The 18249-nt window shown below is 59.3% G+C and overlaps 3 protein-coding genes across 4 annotated transcripts in view; 1 reads left to right on the top strand and 2 right to left on the bottom strand.

Annotated features, from left to right (window-relative positions):
- The first annotated feature begins 1401 nt into the window (after window positions 1–1401).
- On the top strand, window positions 1402–3681 carry PERCC1 (proline and glutamate rich with coiled coil 1). The gene has a single exon (XM_053557306.1). It carries the CDS (start codon window positions 2653–2655, stop codon window positions 3676–3678), a length of 1026 nt encoding a protein of 341 aa, XP_053413281.1. The 5' UTR covers window positions 1402–2652; the 3' UTR covers window positions 3679–3681.
- Window positions 3682–4490: 809 nt separating this feature from the next.
- Window positions 4491–12508, bottom strand: CCDC154 (coiled-coil domain containing 154). Its single transcript, XM_053556648.1, has 19 exons — window positions 12295–12508; window positions 11203–11277; window positions 10995–11032; window positions 10662–10948; window positions 10389–10581; window positions 10139–10191; window positions 9767–9862; window positions 9308–9431; window positions 8557–8658; window positions 8355–8483; window positions 8153–8277; window positions 7695–7821; window positions 7453–7590; window positions 6352–6471; window positions 6125–6201; window positions 5779–5896; window positions 5204–5290; window positions 4719–4906; window positions 4491–4598 (listed from the first exon to the last, which is right to left on the bottom strand). Exons 1-19 carry the CDS (start codon window positions 12506–12508, stop codon window positions 4517–4519), a joined length of 2373 nt encoding a protein of 790 aa, XP_053412623.1. The 3' UTR covers window positions 4491–4516.
- CLCN7 (chloride voltage-gated channel 7) overlaps window positions 12061–18249 on the bottom strand; it is a 32041-nt gene continuing 25852 nt past the window's right edge. For both annotated transcript variants that reach the window (XM_053557307.1, XM_053557308.1), the window contains 9 exons: window positions 17660–17829; window positions 16448–16499; window positions 16085–16212; window positions 15617–15702; window positions 15255–15384; window positions 14623–14682; window positions 14343–14519; window positions 13882–13962; window positions 12061–13662 (listed from right to left, as the gene is read on the bottom strand). In XM_053557307.1, coding sequence (XP_053413282.1) covers window positions 13576–13662; window positions 13882–13962; window positions 14343–14519; window positions 14623–14682; window positions 15255–15384; window positions 15617–15702; window positions 16085–16212; window positions 16448–16499; window positions 17660–17829 — 971 coding nt within the window. In that variant the 3' untranslated portion in view covers window positions 12061–13575. The remainder of the gene's footprint in view (window positions 13663–13881; window positions 13963–14342; window positions 14520–14622; window positions 14683–15254; window positions 15385–15616; window positions 15703–16084; window positions 16213–16447; window positions 16500–17659; window positions 17830–18249) is intronic.

Genomic DNA, 18249 nt, shown 5'->3' on the forward strand with positions numbered 1-18249 from the left:
CTGGCGAGGAAGGACTGCCAGGGCCACAGATGCAGGTGGGGGCTGGGTCTGTGTCCAAATCCCACACCTGTTGGCTGTCACTGGGTGCACCTGGTGGGTGGCATCTGGGATGAGAGCAAAGAACAGGTGTGGGCCAGCTGGGGTCCACATCCTCCAGGACCCCTGGATAGGTGAAGATCCAGGAGCTGGGGACTTGGGACGGTGAGTGTCTGGTGTCCTTCCAGCCAGTGCCATGCAGGCTGCACCAGCGGAGGCCACGTCTGGTGAATGCCGAGGTAGGGCCACAGTCATACATACAGTGCTGAAGAGTGTCCTGCAAGATGCATGTCTGCCTGGAAGCTCAGATGTGGTCTTATCTGAAAATAGAGTCACTATGGATGTAATTAGTTAAGCTGAGGTCATACTGAATTAGGGTGGGCCCAGATTCAATGAAGAGTGTCCTTATAGGAAGGAGAGGACAGACAAGGGGGAGCCACGTGGAGATGGCAGCAGACACTGGAGCAATCCAACAGCGAAGGTCTCTAAGGACTGGGCGAGAAGCTGGTACAGACTGCCCCGGGAGCCACTGGAAGGAATCAGTCTGGGTGACACTTTGGGACTTCTGGCTTCAGGACTGTGTGAGAGTAAATTTCTATCTGTAGTAATTGGTTACACAGCCTGGGAAAGTTGGTGCAGCACCACAGGGCAGACAGGCTGGTCCCACCCAGGAGGAGTCAGTGGAGTGGGCAGGAACGCTGAACCCCCCGGGGAGCTTCTGAGGTATGCATCAGGCAGATTCCATGGGGGCAGTGGGAGGGGTGGCTGCAGCCAGAGGAAGGAAGGGATGGGCCATCTCAGCCAGGCCCCTGGAAGAAAGAAGCAAAGAGTTTGGCTGGTCTGATGGTAGTGGGTTATCAGAACTTGTTAACATCAGTGTCACTGAGGGTGGTATACAACCGCCCCGCTGCTAAATTTGACTGGGTTTAAGAAAAAAAAAAAAGAAGAAGAAGAAGCAGAGGTTTCAGTCATTTACTGCAAATGCATTTGTAGCCCTGGACCGGGGGTGGGGGGTAGGGGGTGGGAACCCTGTATGGGTCCCCACCACAGCCACATGTGGGCCAGTTTAGGCTGGTCACAGTGGCCCAGGAGGGTCCTACTGTGGAAGGGGCTGGGCAGGGGCTCAGGGGCCCTCCATTGCATTTGCCCACTCTGGGCCCTGACGGGTGGTCCTGGGGCCTCCTCCCTCCCTTCCCCATCCCCAGGGTCCTACTGCCAGCTAGAAGCGCTGTCTGCCCTGGCTGCTGCAGAAGCAGGATGTCCTCTAGAGAGGCCCACTCCAGAACTCAAAATAGCATGAAATTTAATTTTCCGCCTATTTGACAAAGCTTGGTTCAGGCCCTGATTAGAAGCAGAGATAAGGGTCCCAGAGCCCAAGGTGCAGGCCAGCTGGGCCTGCAGCAAACACTCCACGGTCCCCGGGCAGGCTGCATGCAGGTGAGGCCAGTCTGCAGGTGCTCCCCCAGTGGGGCCCTGGTTGCCGGGCGCTAAAGCAAACGGGCTCTATTTGCCCAGTCTGGGATGACAATGCCGTCACCAAATATTTGCCAGCCCCAGGCGGCTGCAGAGCCTGGCTATAAATGCTTGAGCCCAGGTGGAGGTGGGCCTGCCCAGTGAGAGCTGCAGGCCTTGGCCAGGTAGGAGCCTGGGCTCAGGGGCGGGTGGGGGCTCAGGGCCTGTGAGCCCTTCTTCTAGCTGCCCTGCAGGGACCAACCACAGGGAGTGCTAGGCTGGCCCAGGGCTGGGTTGGGCGTGGGGTCAGGTGGCTGGGGACAGGGTGCCTATCTGGGCTGCCCAGTGCCAGGACCACCAGATGACTCCATGGGTGGGGTGTCCTCAGCAGCGTGAGCGAAATGAGGACAATGGCATGGCCTGCAGGTAGGAGGAAGGCCCCAGCAGCTCACCTCCTGCATGTGAGGGAGGGGCAGGCGCCCAGGTCAGCTGACCTCCCCTTGATCTCCTTCACTTTCTTCCCCCTCCTGTTGAGGCCCCTGCCCAGAAAGGCTCAGAATGTCTCTACATTCTAGAGTGGCTGGGGGCACTTGTCCATAGGGTGGGGCTTGGGGTTCAGAACCAGCCCTCCCCTGGCAAGTGTTCAGGAGGAGAGCTGCTCCTGTCCCCATCGGTCACTTCCCTAGACTCACACCCTTACCTCTCTTGGGTGTCCTGAACAGGTACGGTGGCCTCTGTGGCCTCCAGGGAGACTCTGCTTTGGCTGCCCTGCCATCAGTGAGAGATGCCTAGCTGGGGCTGCTGGGAGCAGGTCAACCTTGTTCTGTGACTGCAGGCTGTACTCAATGGGACAGTACAGCTTGCCCTCCGTCAGACCCACCCATTGATCAAGAGCCATAAAGCCCCATGGTTCTGTCTTAGAAGCTCCTCACCTGATCCTGGGCAGCTACTACCCCCATCCTCACTCTCTGGGGAGCCCTAGCACCTGGGACTTCTAGTGGCACCATCCCACTTCCCTCCCTGCAGCCCCTGACTGCCTCACATAGAACATCACTGACTGACTGCTCTGGGAGAGTGACCAGCCCCAACCTGGAATAGCTCCCCTGGGCCATACTCCAGCAAGGTCTCACCCCATGGCAGCCACCCCCCTGGTGCCATGGCCACATGCCCTCAGTGCCTGTCATGTCCCTCTCTGCATCTCACCCCTGCAGAACTTGTGCCCTCACCAAGCATGGCCTGCAGTGGCCAATCCTCCGTGGGGTTGGGGCTTCTGGTTTGGGGTCAGAGTGCAGTGGCTGCCAAGTGGCCAGGGAACAGCCAGGGCTGACTGAAACTTGCCCATCTCTGCCTCCCTCCCCAGACAGTGCCTGGCACCTCACAGGAGACAGTGAGGAGATGGCCACAGGCGTGATTCGGCCCCTGTGTGACTTCTGGCTACCCCCTCATTCTTTCCTGCTCTCAAACCTGGAGCCACCAGAAATGGAAGAAGAGGAGGAGGAGGAGCTGGAGCTGGAAGGTGAGGGGCCATGGGACTGCAGCCCAGCCCCCCAGTGCTCAGGCAGGGCTGAGGCCACCCTGGAAGTGGCCCCTCTCGGTCCCAGCCGCCCCGAGACACCACTAAAGCTACTGCAATTCTCTGAGCTCATCAGCAGTGATATCCAGCGGTACTTTGGCCGCAAGGACAAGGAGCAGGACCCAGACGCCTGCGACATTTATGCTGATGGCCATCCAACCCGCAGCCCTTCCAGGGGAGAGATCTACTACGCTGACCTGGTGAACCTGGTCCAGGCTGGGCCCTTAGGGGACAAAGAGGCCCTTGAGCCCAGGGTCAGCTCACTGGGAGGCCCCGAGGGTCAGGCGCTCACACTGGGCATCGGCAGGGATGGGGCACAGCCGCTGGGACCTCTGGCTGAGCTCTTCGACTACGGTCTCCGAAGCTATGTGGAGCCTAGGGCACCAGCCAGCTGCAGAGAGAGGCTGGAGCGCAAGTACGGCCACATCACACCCATGGCCCAGAGGAAGCTGCCCCCATCCTTCTGGAGGGAGCCTGCCCCCAGCTCCTTGGGCCTGCTCCACCCCGGTACACCAGACTTCAGCGATCTGCTGGCCAGCTGGTCAGCTGAGGCCTGTCCTGAGCTGCCCAGTGGGGTGGCTCCAGCCCTAGATGGGGCCCAGCTGGCTGAGGCCTAGCAAGTGGTAGGCCTCTCCCTAAGGCATCACTCTCCTCCTGCCTTCCCAGGACAGCCTCTAAGCCCTCCATCCAGTGCACCCCAAGTCGAGCAGTCCCCAGTCCCTGGACTGGGAAAGAGCCAAAGCAGTGGGGATGACCAGGTCTGGCTCTCTCTGACCCTTGGCCCCAGCAGAGTCCCACAGAGGCACAGGGGTCCTCAGAACTCCATCCATAGTGAGGGGACATGGGCAGAAGCTATAGCTGCTCCAGGGGACTCTGCACTCTGGGTCCCCCAGGGAACCTGAAAGTCCAAGCCGGCAGCCAGGGCAGCCAGGACAGAGCCTATACCAAGCTGGCCTTCCCCGCAGCCTGCCTGCCAACCCCAGTGGGTTCTAGGGCTGATGGCTCCACCCCGAGCCTCAGCCCCTGCAGCAAGGGGCAAGGCAAGCGTCCGCAGGATGAGCAGGATCTTCTTAGAGAGGCAGAAAGAGAGGGTGTAGCTGGCTGTGAGAGCAAACACCAAACATGGGCTGTTTACCCATGGTGCTGGGGGGCTGCTTCCCTGTGGGGTAGTCTGGGGACATCCCCACCCATGGGCTCTGGAGTAGGCAGTATTCATGAGGCCTGGTGAAGGGGATGCTGGGCTGAGGCGGGACAGGAAGAGCCCTGGGGAGTGTGGGTCAAGGCCTGAGCCCCTCTGGTCTCGGCCACTCCCACTGCCCAGTGCCTCTGAAAGCCTGGCCAGCCCTGTGGGCCCTGGGAGGATGTCACCCACAGGCATCAGGGAACCTGGCCTGACAGGGTCAAGGCACATTTATTTCTGGGGCCAGGGCGAAGGTGTGAGGCTCTGAGCAGGTCTCAGCTGTGGGGCTTCTCTGGGATGCCTCTTGGCCTCCGCTGAGCCACCAGGCTCAGGAGGGTCACCTTCCACTGCAGCCACCTGCCAGAGATGAGGCTTATGGCTCTAGACCTCTGCTGCCTCTGTGGCCAGCCCTCCATCCCCAGGCCCTCAGCCCCAACCCAGAGGCCTGGGCAGAGACTGTGGGCTGGTTGTGCCCACCTCACGGCCTGATACACGCCCCAGCAGTTCATGGGGACGACTTCGCTGGGGGCCACGTCCTTGATGAAGAACCGCTGCCTCACCAGGGACATGAGAACCTTGCGGCTTCCCAGTGTCAGCGCCCAAGGGCCCTCTTCACTCCACAGTTGCACCATGCTCTCCCTCAGGGCTGCCATCTCCTGTGTGCGCTGTGGACACAGGAGTACCCATGTTACCTGGAGCTGTGAAGGAGGACACAGGACAACGGCAGGGCTACGGGTTCAGGCCTGGGACAGAGGCCAGCACATACGGGGGCTTATCTCCCATGGGAAAGCCAGGCCGGGGCCCTTATCTTCGGGGAAACTCTGCTCAGCGCCAGACTTGCAGACAGCAGGGAGACTACAGAGCTAGGGACTCGCCCATCTGGACATGGGTGGGGTCAGGCTTCCTGGGCCCAGTGGCCACCCTGATACACTGAGCCAGGCCCAACCCTGGGTTCCTCTCACCAGTTTGGTTTCTGTGTTAAACTTGAGGTTCTGAATGGTCTTGTTGGCCTGGACGCTGTTTTCCAACTTTATTATTTGGTTCTGAAACTAAACACAGCCCCCCATTCAGGGGTGCAGTCTTGGCCAATCTGCTGGTGTCAGCTGTTCCCAGGGTGCCCTCACCCCAAATCACTACCTGCTTAGAACTTAAGCATAAGCCACCTCATGTCCCAGCCTGTGGTGAGGAGGGCCCTGAGTGGTCCTGGCCACTGCTCAGGGATGTTCCTGCCATCATGACTGCTACCACCCCCCCAGGGCAGTGGAGGCTCCATACAGGATTGCTTTGCCCTTATGGAACTTGCAGAGGCTGAGATGCCCCTAGGCTTGGGGGTCCTGGGTCTGGCCTCCCAGGGGTCCCCTCAGTGTGGGCTGGAGCAGGCAGTGTTCATGAAGCCTGGAGAGGGGGGATGCTGGGCTGAGGCAGGACAGGAAGAGCCCTGGGTGGGTGGTGTGACCCCACCTAAAGCAGTGACTCCCTCCCCTTTGTGGGTGTGGATGAACACTAGAGGCTCCCTGTTCCCTGAGCCCCATGATACCGTGGCCAGCCGGCCCTGAATCTCAGCAATCTTCCGCCCGGGGCTGTCCTCCTTCAGCAGCTGCACGGATGACAGCAGGGCAGTCAGCTCCTGCCGTAGGGCTCCAACCTCAGATTCTCTGCAGGCACCAAGACCAGGGTCAGCTGTGGGTGCACCCAGGTCAGACCAGAGTTGGCAGGGCTGTGGGAGCTCAAAGGGGCTCAGCCTTGCTGCCCCTCAAGTGGGGATGGGGACTTGAGAAGCTGTGCAGGCTATACCAGGCAAGGGAGGGCCACAGCACTTAGGGCCTGTGGGTACCATGGGGACCAGCCCAGCCCAGTGACTATCAGTGGAGCCCCTGCCTCACCTCACCCTGCCTTCCGCACAGATCTTGAGGTCTGAGTCACTCTTGTGGAGAATGCACCTGTCTGAGATGCTTTCTATCTGAAACACAAGGTGGAATCAGCAGATAGCCCTGGGGGGTGGCCCCAGCATAGCCAGCTGGACAGGATTGCTTTGGCCTTAGCCCACAGCCAAGGGTAGGTACAGAGGAGAAGGGCTCCTGCCATTCCTGAGGTCTGCAGCTTCACCCACCTGCCGGGGAAGGCTGTCCACCTTCTCCCACATCCCCCGCAGATGTGCAGCAACCTCCTTTTGCCACTTGGCCAGGTCCTCAACTGACCTCCTTTCTGCACCTTCCCACTCAGTCTTCACCTGAGACATACACACTCAGTGAGAAGGCCAGAGCCCAGGGCACAGGGCAGCCCAAGGAGGTGGGCCACAGAGCTCCTGAGGGCAGACAGCACAGCTGTGCAGACTGGACTGACATGTCCAGGACAGACAAGCCAGATAGAGCCAAGGGCAGCACAGGGCCTTGCCCTAGTGGGCTCCCCTGCCAAGCAGAGCTGCGTCCCTGAGAAGAAGCCCACTGAGAGTGAGCAAGATAGGCCTGAGCAGATAGCCTGGCACTTCAGGGGAGGGGAGGGAGGCCAGGGTCCAAAGCCACTGGGGGCTGTTCTGACCACACATGTTCCCAGAAGCCAGCAGGGCAGGCCCTGGTATCAAGCCCCCAACCAGAGGGTAGTTACCCATGCTCACAGCAGCAGCACTCACGACAGGCAAGTGGAAATGAGCCTAATGCCCATCCCTGGGTAAGTAGACACACACTACACAGTCCATCCCACAATGGGACAGTGTTCAGCTACGAGGCAGCTGAAGCTCCCACGCAGGCTACGGCGCTCAGGGAGAAGCAAGGCACAGAGCTGTGCATTGATTCCACTTGTATAAAATGTCAGGACAGCAAATTCATGGGGACAGGAAGCCCCAGGGGCTAGGGGGTAGCTGCTAATGGGTATGGGGTTCTTTGGGGGGTGATGAGAATGTTCTAAAATTGACTGTGGCAATGGCTGCCCAGGCCCCTGAAAGAACAAATATGGGCTGCACACTTCCACAGGGTCAGTGTGTGGCATGCAAATCATGTCTCAATCAAGTGTAGGCACCAGCCTGCCCTGTAGAGCTCCCTCGGCGGCCCCTGGAGGCTGTAGGTAGCACAACAACAGCTCCACCTCAGGAAGAGGCTGTTTAGGGGATGTCCTTGGGGCATAGGTCTCCTGGGTAGGTGGGAAGCTCATGACCCCAGGGGCAGGGCACCCATCTTCCTGAATGTACCTTCTTTCCCCTGAGGTCTGGGCTCACCTCAGACAGTCTCAGGCCCAGCATCTGCTCCTGTAGGTCCACCCTCCAGCTCAGGGTCAGCAATTGGTCATTCAGATCTTTCAGCTGTCCAGCCAGCTGGGCTACCGATGCCTCTAGGCCCTGGCTCTTCTCTTGGAGCTGCAGGGGCAGGTGGGGAACAGGAAATCCAGTTGAGCACCTGTCCTGTGTACCTGGGCCCCCCTGCTGGGGTCCTAGGCCTCTTTGCCCACCCTGCCTCTCACCACTGCCAGCTGCCTGTGCGTCTCCTGCCGGGCTAGGTCACTGGCCAGCTGCGCAGCCTCCAGGCTCTCCTGCACCTGGGAGGCCAGCTCCTCGGCCTGGCTCTCCTCCAAGTACCCCTTGGCATCCCTGAGGGGGTGGTGCCATCAAGGCTGTCCCTCAGCCAGGGCTGGCCCACTCCTCAGCACTCGGCCAAGGAAGGGAGCCCAGGGCTGAGAAGATGGAGTGCAGTTGTAGGGCTACCAACATTGGTGCTGTACCCCCGAGCCCCCAGCGAGGGACAGGCAGGGGGCCCCCAACAGGAGAAGTGGCTCCTCTGTCCCATGTATCCTGCTGGGCTTAGCACTCCACTTGGGACTGCCGGGGGAGGCATGGCCACTGCTGCCAGCTCCTAAGTGAGGTGCTGGGGTCCCCCTGGCCTGACAGCCATGAGGCCCCAGCCAGCCTTGGGGACACCCACCGGGCCTTCTGCTCGGTCATCAGGATGCGCTTCAGTGATGCCTGGTTCTGCCGCACAAACTTCGTCAGCTGAACCACAGCCGCGTCCAGACTGCAGCACTGCGCCAGGAGGTGGCCCTGCTCCTGCTGCCAGGGGGAGGCAGCCTTGAGCCCCTTGCCCCTGTCCCTGTCCCACGCACCTATCCAGATCTGCCAGCCCCCACCTGGCGCTGACTACACACAGACCGCAGGCGCTCCTCCGTCAGATCCTGCAGGGCTTCCCAGCGGCCCTCCAGCTCCTCCCGCAGGCGGCACTCCAGCCGCAGCCGTGAGCTCTCTGAGGCCTTCATCCTCTGTGGGGAGAGCCCAATCTGCCAAGGGTCTGGCCTGGGGGATGTGGCCGAGTGGGCAGGAGGTGGCCCCCACCTTCTCCAGTGCAAGGAAGCTCTTCTGCAGGAAGCTGCACAGCTTGGCCTCCCTCTTCAGGAAGCGGAGGCTCATCTCCTCGCTGAGCTTGGTCACCTGGGCCTGGGGAGGGTCCCCATCATCACTGTGTGGCCTCTGCTGGACATCAGTGGCCCAGGAGTAGCCAGACAGAGTGCTCAGGGCCCTGTCTCCTTCCAGACAGCTGCCTTCCTGCTGTACTGGGCATCTGGAGGGCAGGGGCAGGGGAAGCACAGCCTAGCCCAGGCCACAGAGCAGAAAGCTCCTGGGAAGCTCCATCTGCCTGAGCCCCTGCTGGCCTCCCGGCCTCAGGAGGGTGCCCTGGAGCAGGCAGATGGTCACACTGCAGTCTTGCAGGATCTCTGTGGTACCTCTTGACCCCAAAGTAGCCATTGATGACATAAAAAACTGCTTGTAGCTGTGTGTACCAATAAAACTTTATGCACAAGGACAGGCAGTGGGCCTTGGCTTTCGGAGAGAGTGCTCAGATGCCCCAGGCTCAGGGAGAACGCAGCACTGACACAGGGAAAGTCCCCTGAACCAGGCATGTTGAGAGCCTTAGCCCAGTGCCTTCACTCCCTCCTTGGCTTTCCTAGTCCCAATCACGTGGGCAGAACCAAAAAGAGAGCCAGTAGCAGAGAAACCCCTTCGATAGGAGAGGCACAGGCTGTGAGAGTAGGGGTCTCCTTGGGCCCTCCTGGTGGGCCTTGCCTAGGTTGGGCCCCTGTGGTACCTGCATCCTGGCCACCTCATGGCCCAGTTTCTGGCTGGCATCCTCCTGGCTCTTCTGCAGGGTGCTGCAAGCTGCCTCTCGACCCTGTTCTTCTTGCTTCACCAAGTCGGTCAGCGTGGCCAGCCTGGGCACATGGGCTATAGTCACACCAGCCCAGCTGATCACAGGGCCTGTCTGGGGGCCAGGGGTGACCCCCAGTCTGGGCAAGCAGGACACATACAACCCCACCCGGGCACATGCAGGAGTGGGGAGCAGACCTTGGAGCAAGAGCCAGGCACCAACAAGGGATAGGGCCAGGGCCTGGGCTTGGGTTTCCTTCCCCACAGGGTCCCCAGCAGCCAGCAGCTCAGCCAAGGGCAGGGGAAGTCCTGCCGGAAGCACCTTGGCTGAGCCAGTGACCCCCGCAACCCCGACGTGATGGGCTTAGAGGCAGCCCTGAGGGGCAGCAGGCGGGCCCACCTGAGGGCTGCCTCCTGCTCGGCACCCTTGCGCTCCGAGTCCTGCAGCGTCTGCTTTCTCCTGATCTGGGCCAAGGCTTCCCGGACCTCCACCAGCCTGGCACATAGGGGCCACTTCTGACAGGCCCGGAGCAGGCTGGGCAGCCTTTGGGGGCTGCAGGTCCAGCTGGGGTGCCCTGCAACCTGTCTTCTACTGTGTTGGCTGCTGAGGTGCCTTCAGACCCAGGCCTCTCTGAGGGGGGCAGACAGCTGACTGGGGATGTGAAGACCTTGGCTGTGCCCAGAAGGGCTCTGGCATTGGCCACTACTTTCTGGAAGCCCAAGCCCCTACCCTCCCACTGAGGATGTGCTCGCAAGTGCATGTGGAGGGTACCTTCGGTCCAGGGCTTGCATCTGGTTCTGGTTCTGGTTCTGGGGGCCAGGGAACTGCAAGGAGGAGGGTGTGGGCTGGCATGGGCCTAGGAGCTGCCACCTGCCTTTGGAGCCCTCCAGACTCAGACATGGTGGGGCTCCCAGGCTCTGTGGCTGGGCAACTGGGGCTGTGGTGGGCTCGGGGTTGGGAAGTAGCTGCCCGCGGCACCCAGGAAGTGGGGTGCTTGGCCCATGCAGGAGGTGCTGCTAACCTCTGGTGCCTCCTTCTCTGGGGCCCGAGCTGCCTGCAGCTGCACCTCTTGCTGCAGCTGTGTTAGCTCCGAGCCCTGCAGCTGTACATGGGCCCGCAGGCGGACCAGCTCTCGCAGCAGGCTGAGCATGGTGTGCTCACAGCGTTCTTCGTGCCCCTGTAGGCGGGCCATCTCGGCCTGCAGAGAGGCCACCCTGGTCAGGGCGGAAGTAGGGCCGAGTCAGGCTGTGCTCTGGAGGGTGTGGTCCTCCCACTCCCATACCCGCAGGCTCACCACTGCTCCAGCTGATCCCAGCGCTTGGCAGTGTCCTGCTCTGGGACAGAGGTGGTAGACACTAGGTGGCTGGGCTCATACCTCTCTGAGACCTCTTCCAGACTCAAGGGCTCAGGGCTGGTCAAGCTTTCCACCAGGAGCCCCAGGTCCTCTAGGGTGACAGCGCTCAGATGGGAGAGTGGTGATGCCCTGGAGGACGGGCTGCTGTCCAATGGCTCTGCAAGAAGGTGCCTTAGGCACTTACCCTCAGTGAACTGGCTCTCACTAGGTGTGTGATAGGTGATACACTAGATAGGACCCCAACTGCTGCAGGACACCACCTGAGCTGGCCACCTCTCTGGCCTTCAGCTCAGAGAGGCCCAGGACCCTGTCTGAGGACACACAGCACTAGACAGCAGAAACAGGACAGTCCCCACCTGCCCAGCTCTAGAAGAAGTTCCCAGGGGTTAGGAAGCAAAGCCATCCTGTGGGGCTCACACTAGCAGCTGGGATTTTCCTTAGAACTTGTTCTTTCCAACTAGGCCCCTAGCAGGCAGCTCACCTGACATGGCTTCATCAGCAGTCCCCCTGCAGCTGTAGCCCTGGGTCCCTGACCTTGGTGGTTGGTTGTCCAGTGCTGACAGAATACAGGGCAGTTAGGGGCTATCTAGTATAGAGAGGCAGGGAAATCAGGCTGCAAGCTGGGAGTGAGCAGTGTGCAGTGTGGTGAACTCTTGCCCTCACATCTTCCCTCCTTCCCAGAAGATCCCCAGGGCGCAGGTGTGGCTGGACAGCTAGGCCTGTTCTGTAACCTTACTTTCCTCACCAGAACTTCGTGATTTCACAGCCCAACTGTCAGTGGAACCTGAGCCCTCAACCCTCCCATTCCTGCAAGGCCTCTCCAACTGCCTGCTTCTGGAAGGATCGGAAGGGATGCCATTCTCAAGGGGTACAAAGGAGCATCTCTCAGCCAGCAGGGGAGTGGCTGGTGGCTCCTGGTGAAGGTCAGGAGACCCCAGCCTGGCCTGGGCCCTAATGGAAGGGATGCCAGGAGCTGTGGTTGGCCTTGGGCTGTAGAATGGAGCAGTGAGACTGAGAGCCTGGGACAGACTGAACAGCCAGGCCTACACGCCAGATGGCAGAAGCAGCTGGCGTCGAGGATGTGGTTTAAGGCAGTGCAGGCAAGAGGAGGGGGCCAGTTACCAGTGATGCCAACCTTTCTAGCAACCACATTACAAAGTAGACAGGCTGGACAGTGGCTCATGCCTGTGATCCTAGCATTCTGGGAGACCGAGGTGGGAGGATCCCTTGAGCTCAGGAGTTTGAGCTGTAATGATGCCATTGCACTCTAACTGGGGTAACACAGTGAGACTCAACTCAGTCTCAAAAAAAAAAAAAAAGTAAAGAGACAGGCAAAATGAACTTTATAGGTCACTTTATTTAACCTAATATATCCAAAATATTATTTCAATGCATAATCTATACAAAACAATTGTTAAGGGACATTGCACAGGCTTTTTAGTACCGCGTCTCTGAAGCCTGGTGCGGGGCATCTTGCTTCAGCCCAGCTGGTATGCTCCTTAACCCTGTGGGGCAGTCCCCATCCCCAACTCCTCAGGTAGATTCAGGGCTCCCTGGGAAGAAACCTTCCCACCTTTGCCCAGGTGTGGAGACAAGGAAAGGGACCCAGAGCTAGGAAGGTAGGAACCAGGCTCTTCATCCCCAGGGTAGGGGATGAAGAGGAAAAAGACAGGCGTGGTGGTCAGTGCTCCAGGGAAGGGCCAGTCCCACAAGACCATACCCAAGACGTCCTTCCTATGGGGCCCTGGGGTGGCTGCAGTGCTCCCAGGGGCTGGTGCTACAGCCATCAAGGGAAGCCATTGACATTCACAGGATAGCCTGATCACAGAGCCCCACCCCCAAACCCTAGGCTGTGGCACTTATAGCCCAGGTTGGGTGGGAACACGAGAGTGGCACTGGCTGACTGGTGTAATTCCTTTATTTCTCACACTCCAGGGCCACAGAAGGTTGTGAAAGAGGGCTGCCTGTTGGCTTCTGGGCCCTCCCTCAGAAGAGAACAGCAAGGGGGCCACGTGTGCTGCCCAGCAGAGGACCTAGGCTGCTCTGACAGACCCCTGCCATGACCAGGGGCTGCATGCACCAGCACTCACCATCCGTTTGAAGTCACCTGCTCTGTGGTGGGCGCAGGCAGGAGGGAGGGTTGCCACTGACTACAGGCTCCCCCAAGTTGAGGCAATATGCAGGTGTGGGGACCCCCAGCTCCAAGGGCAGGGCTTGGACAGAGATGTGGTTGGATTCAGGGGCTCGGCCCCCAGTGATTCTTTTCGGCTCTTGAGACCCCAGACCAGTGTTCACCCAAGTCAGGGTGCAGACGAGGGTGTATATGGGGCTCTCGGATGGAGTCCACCCAAGGCTGCTCTCTGGGACTATCCTGCCCTTTAAATTCTGGAGCTTCCAGTCCAGCTGGGGCTGTCACTCAAGCCTGGGAGCCACAGGCTGTCAGTTTTCTGCTGGAGACCAGACCAAGCCCATAGCTTGGGAGCCAGGCTAGCTCCCAGGTCTCAAAGCCTCCTACATGGGGACACCAGGCACAGCCACACGCCAGCCCCTCTCACTGGCTTAAAGCAGCCAGCAACCAGAAAGGGTGTTGCACACACATTTGATCCCTGAAGTTAAGAACCTAGGAGAGAACCAAGTCCATGGCCAAGGTACAGGGGACATGGTGAGGATGTAAACCAATCGCCCTCAACCAGGGCTATGTTCACTTGCCAGCCGGCCTAGCCCCAAGTCTGGGGTACACCTGCTCCTGATGCTGCTCAGGAAGTGAGGCTTTGACCAAGAGACCAGTGACCTTGAGGAGAGGCTAAAGGGGCTGAAGCGCCAGTGCCATTGCCCACCAAGGGTGGGACGGGGCTCATGTTTGTGCCAGTGAGAGCTCCTCCAAGCCGCCCTTCCCCAGACGGTACCTGGCGAGGTCCTTCCTGGTCACCAGCCCAACCACCTGCAGGGCAAAGCCAGGTTAGGCCCACGTCAGCACCTGCCACCCTGCCTGTGAGGGGGATAGGGCAGCACAGCAAGGCAAGGGGTGTGGCGCCAGGCTGGGTCTTATGCCTCAGTATTCCCTATAGGGAGCCAGCAACCAGGGTACCCTCGCTCCAGGGCTGGCACAAGCAGGACACAGACCACTTGGCTACCTCTTAACCACCCACCTGTCACTCACCTGATTGTGGTTGTCTACTACCACCAGGTGCCGCAGGCCCAGGGCCCGGAAGAGCTTGAACACACGAGGGAGTGACGCCTCCTGCAATGTCAGTACAGCTGGGGCTCACCCGTGCCTACCCGGGTACAGCCAGCACTGCCACCAGGTATTGGGGTGCATCCCGGGCTCCCAGCCCCCAATCCATGCTGCTGCTACCCATGCTTCCTGAAGCCTGAGACCCGTGCATGCCCACCTCCCAGGGACAAAGCGCCAAGTGGTACTGGGATGGCAGCCTCTTCCCAGGGTCCTGGCCCCCAGTGCTCCTTCTAGCCCACAGCCTTAAACCAAACCACCACAGCCCTGCTCCCTTTGCCATCATGGTTCCTCACCCCAGAAGTCTCACCACTCCCTCAGTCTACTTGGTACAGAGCTTCTGCCCTTCACTATGCTGTCCCCTCAGACACCTGTGTACTGGTGGATACCTGGGGCACCGTGTAGGGGGAAGGGTTCATGAACTCGGAGAGGTCCATGGTGCACTCGCGCTCATCCTGGGACACGTGTATGGACTGGATCGGGGGAAAGCGTGGGTAGGCATCGCGGAAGTCCTTCAGTCTCAGCCGCCGCTGCACAAGGCCCATGTTGGACCTCTCCACAAACACCTGTATATAGTAGCCACATGAGATGTCCGGGCAGGGCTCTCAGAGGCTCCCTGCACCCCATGCTTGGGCTGGAGACACCCAGGCCCCAGGCCTCATAGTATACCTTATGTTTCAGGAGGACAATGAGCTGGGAGCGTAGGATCAGGCCCTGGAGCCGGGCAGGCTGCAAGAGAGGTTGGTAGTCAGGATCATGATGCCTGCAGGGGCCACCAGTAGCCAGGACTGTTGCTCTATCCCTGCTCTAGCCAGATGTTCCATCTGGGCATGGTCACTATTCAGCAGCCACCTACAAGCGCCAGCCCTGCCTCAGTGTTTCACTTGAAAGGTCTGCTTAGTCCCTAAGGACCAGAGATGATGCTGTGTGGCTTAACTGCAAAGAGTGAGAAAGTGAACCCAGAGACAGTGGCTTTGCCCCTAGTGTGCCCCAACAAACACCAGCCCAGCATCCATAACTCGCCCCAGTAGGGCAGGGCCTAGGAGAGGGCAGCATACCCCAACAGGGATCCTAGCAAAGGACACAGCCACTAACTCCATGGCACAGCCCAGCCCAGCCCAGGCATTCAGCGCTCACACAGCCTGGGAGCTTCCTCACATCTATGGGACTGCAGTTCCCTGGCATATAACAGAACCTCACTCAACACCCAGTGAATGGCTCCTACACCCCAGGAGCCATGTAATGCTTCACAGCAGACACCAGATCAGGACCCTGGCCTGCCAGGGAGGAGCCCTTGGTACCTGGGTGTCATCCGCGTGGTCCACCACTGGGAACCCATTGTGGTTAGACGACGTGTCACTGAGCACATCCACGATGACACCCACCTTCTCCCTCCTCCGCAGGCAGGTCACTGGTGTGCTCATCACCTCCCTGCCAGAGAAGCTCATCACATGGTCACCAGCACCCACATGCACTCCCATCAGATAGATAGGACACCTGGAGATGGGGCCAGGAGCCCCCCCAACCTGCATTTCCCACCGAGGCACCCCCCCACCAGCTCCCACCTCGACATCTGCTGCATATCCTGTGAGCCCCACCCCAGGCTCCTGGTGGGGATGAGGCCCAGGGGGAGTGGGAGGCTGAAGGCAGCCTGGCCACATACCTGGCTGTGAGTGCATGCGAGGTGACCGGGGCCTCCCAGTGCAGGAAGGGCACGCTCTGCAGCTGGATGTGCATGTCGTACAAGCCCTGGGGCAGGTGTCAGGATGTCACTTTGCTGCTGTAGGACCCACAGCCCAAGGGCATCTGGCTTGGAGGCCAGGGGTGCGAGACCCTCAGGGTGAGGGGTTGAAGTGTGAGGGGTTGGGAATAGGAGAGCTGTGTGGTGAGGGGCCAGGGACCAGAGAAGCTGTTGGTAGAGGGGACAGGGCACAAGAGGTCTTGAAGGCCTCAGTAAAAAGGGCCGGGGAGAGGGCAGCGCCTGTGGCTCAAGGGGATAGGGCGCTGGTCCCATATGCCAGAGGTGGTGGGTTCAAACCCAGCCCTGGCCAAAAACCACAAAAAAAAAAAAAAAAAAAAGAAAGGGCCGGGGAGGGACAGGCTGCACAGAGAGGGACCAAAGCCCACACACCTCAATGAAGACGTCACCCACAATTTTGGCGGTCATCAGCACCAGCATGATGGGGAAGCCATACGTCACGTTACTGGTAGCCTCCATCATGATGACTGTCAGGCTCAGGGTCATCCTCACAATCCCACCTGCAGGGTTGTCACAGCTCATGCAGCTATGCTAAGTATCTGTGTAGTACCTGGGCCTGTCCAGCTCTCCAACTGGACCCCAGCCCTGTAAGGATGGCCACTGCCCAGCCCTGACCTGACCACAGACCCTCAACCACGTGGGGGCAATGATCACACCTGCCTTGGGCCCACTTTCCTCTTTGTTCACTCAATGAGAGGGAAACCCCTGTGCAAGGACAGAACAGCCAGGACTCACCGAGCTGGGCAGCTGCTCCCATCAGGGCATACTTGCCAGGGTCCGCCCAGATCTGCAGGGACCATACAGGAGTGCTCAAGTATATGGCAATCCCCAGCCCAAACCACCAAGATACACTAAGTCCAGGAGCCACATGCAGGAGTCAGCCCCACAGCTCACGCACACACCCATGGAACGGCCATGGCCTCACCGCATCATCCGCACATGTGCAGCAGGAAAGGATGGGTGCCCAAATTGTGGGTGTGCCACCCTGGGAAAATGCTGAACATGGAAAGGAGCAAAATTCCAACACACTACAATATGGGTAAGCCTCAGAAACATGAGGCTTAGCCAAAGAACCTAGAACAAAAGGCATGCACTAAGTGACTCCATGAAGTGTCCAGAACAGGCAACTCTAGACAGAAAGGAGGCTGGGGGTTGGGCCAGGGTGAGGTGAAAACGGGGAGTGAGTGCTAATGGGCACAGTGGTTTCCTTTTGAGATGACAGAATGTTCTGGAACTAGGTAGTGATGGCTGCACAACATTTTGAACGTGATAAACAGCCACTCAGCTGTTTAGAATGGAGTATCTGGCTCAGCACCCGTAGCTCAGTGGTTAGGATGCCAGGCACCTGCACAAGGGCTGGCAGGTTCAAACCTGGCCCGGGCTTGCCAAACAACAACTACAACAAAAAAAAATAACAGGGCGTTGTGGCGGGCGCCTGTAGTCCCAGCTACTTGGGAGGCTGAGGCAACAGAATTGCTTAAGCCCAAGAGTTTGAATTGGCTGTGAGCTGTAACACCACGGCACTCTATCGAGGACAACATAAGAAGACTCTTGCCTCAAATAAATAAATAAATAGAATGGAGTATCTTATGGTATGTGAAGTTTACCTTCAAGGAGAAAAAGGAAACCTAAGCAGGGTGTAGGCCTGGGGAGCAGATTGGGGGGAGCAGAGACTTCTTGCTGTGACCCCTCCTACAGATTTCAGCCTTATTTGAATAAATGGAGTGAAAAAAGGGCAACGCAAATACAGACTGAGGCTCGGCGGAGGCTGATGAGGGCAGGGGAGGACGGCAGGCAGCAGGTAGCCACTGCAGCCAGGTTCCCCACATGTAGTGCCCACCCACTCTGCACCTGGCAGGGTACCCACAGGGGCTAAGCACTCCAGCACTGTCTGCCCACCATCCACAGGGGGCCTTCAGGCTGGCATACCAGGAACCCCACACTTACCGCCGCCCCTGTGAGGTAGGACAGGGAAATGCCAAAGAGCCGGCCCCAGGCGGCCCCAATGAGCAGCGATGGGATGAAGACCCCGGCAGACACTGTGAGCCCATAGGTCCAGCAGGCCAGGAAGAAGTAGACCAGGGTGAACAGACCGAGGGTCAGTGGGTTATAGGAGCCTAGGAGAGAGCAGGGGCTTACTCGGCCTCTCATGTGACTCACACCCTGTGGGCACATCTTGGGAGCCAGACAACCGGCTTCCTGAACCCCGGCTGTTTCCTGGGAGGTGTGCTCAGCATCCCTGGGAAAAGGTAGGGCCGTAAGGATGAGATGGGACACCATGAGCAAGGAAGCCACATGGCCCCCATGAGACGGCTGCAGCAGGGGGTGGACAGGTCAGACCCCAGACCACAGTAGCACCAGGTCCAGAGTCCAGAGGTGAACACTACAACCTGCAGCCTTGCCCAGGAAAAGGGGGCCATGTCCAGCCTGGAGGTCCCATCTTAGGCAGGGTGAGTGCCCATCCCTACAGGTAGCAGCCGGGCTCCAGCTGTGTTCCACGTAACAAATTGGACCTCACCCAGCCAACAAGTTAGAAG

The sequence above is a fragment of the Nycticebus coucang genome, chromosome 12, assembly GCF_027406575.1.
Source record: "Nycticebus coucang isolate mNycCou1 chromosome 12, mNycCou1.pri, whole genome shotgun sequence".
In the NCBI taxonomy this organism is placed as follows: domain Eukaryota; kingdom Metazoa; phylum Chordata; class Mammalia; order Primates; family Lorisidae; genus Nycticebus; species Nycticebus coucang.

Bases quoted from the DNA above. Each gene is read 5' to 3' on its own strand.
- PERCC1 (XM_053557306.1), top strand. From the start codon at position 2,653: ATGCCCTCAGTGCCTGTCATGTCCCTCTCTGCATCTCACCCCTGCAGA.
- CCDC154 (XM_053556648.1), bottom strand. From the start codon at position 12,508: ATGGCTGTAGCACCAGCCCCTGGGAGCACTGCAGCCACCCCAGGGCCC. The intron at 8,278-8,354 runs GTGGGGGCTGGC...TCCCCCTGGCAG, and splicing joins CTGTGTGTAGTCAGCGCCAG to CAGGAGCAGGGCCACCTCCT. The intron at 6,202-6,351 runs GTGGGTGAAGCT...CTTGTGTTTCAG, and splicing joins TGGACAGCCTTCCCCGGCAG to ATAGAAAGCATCTCAGACAG.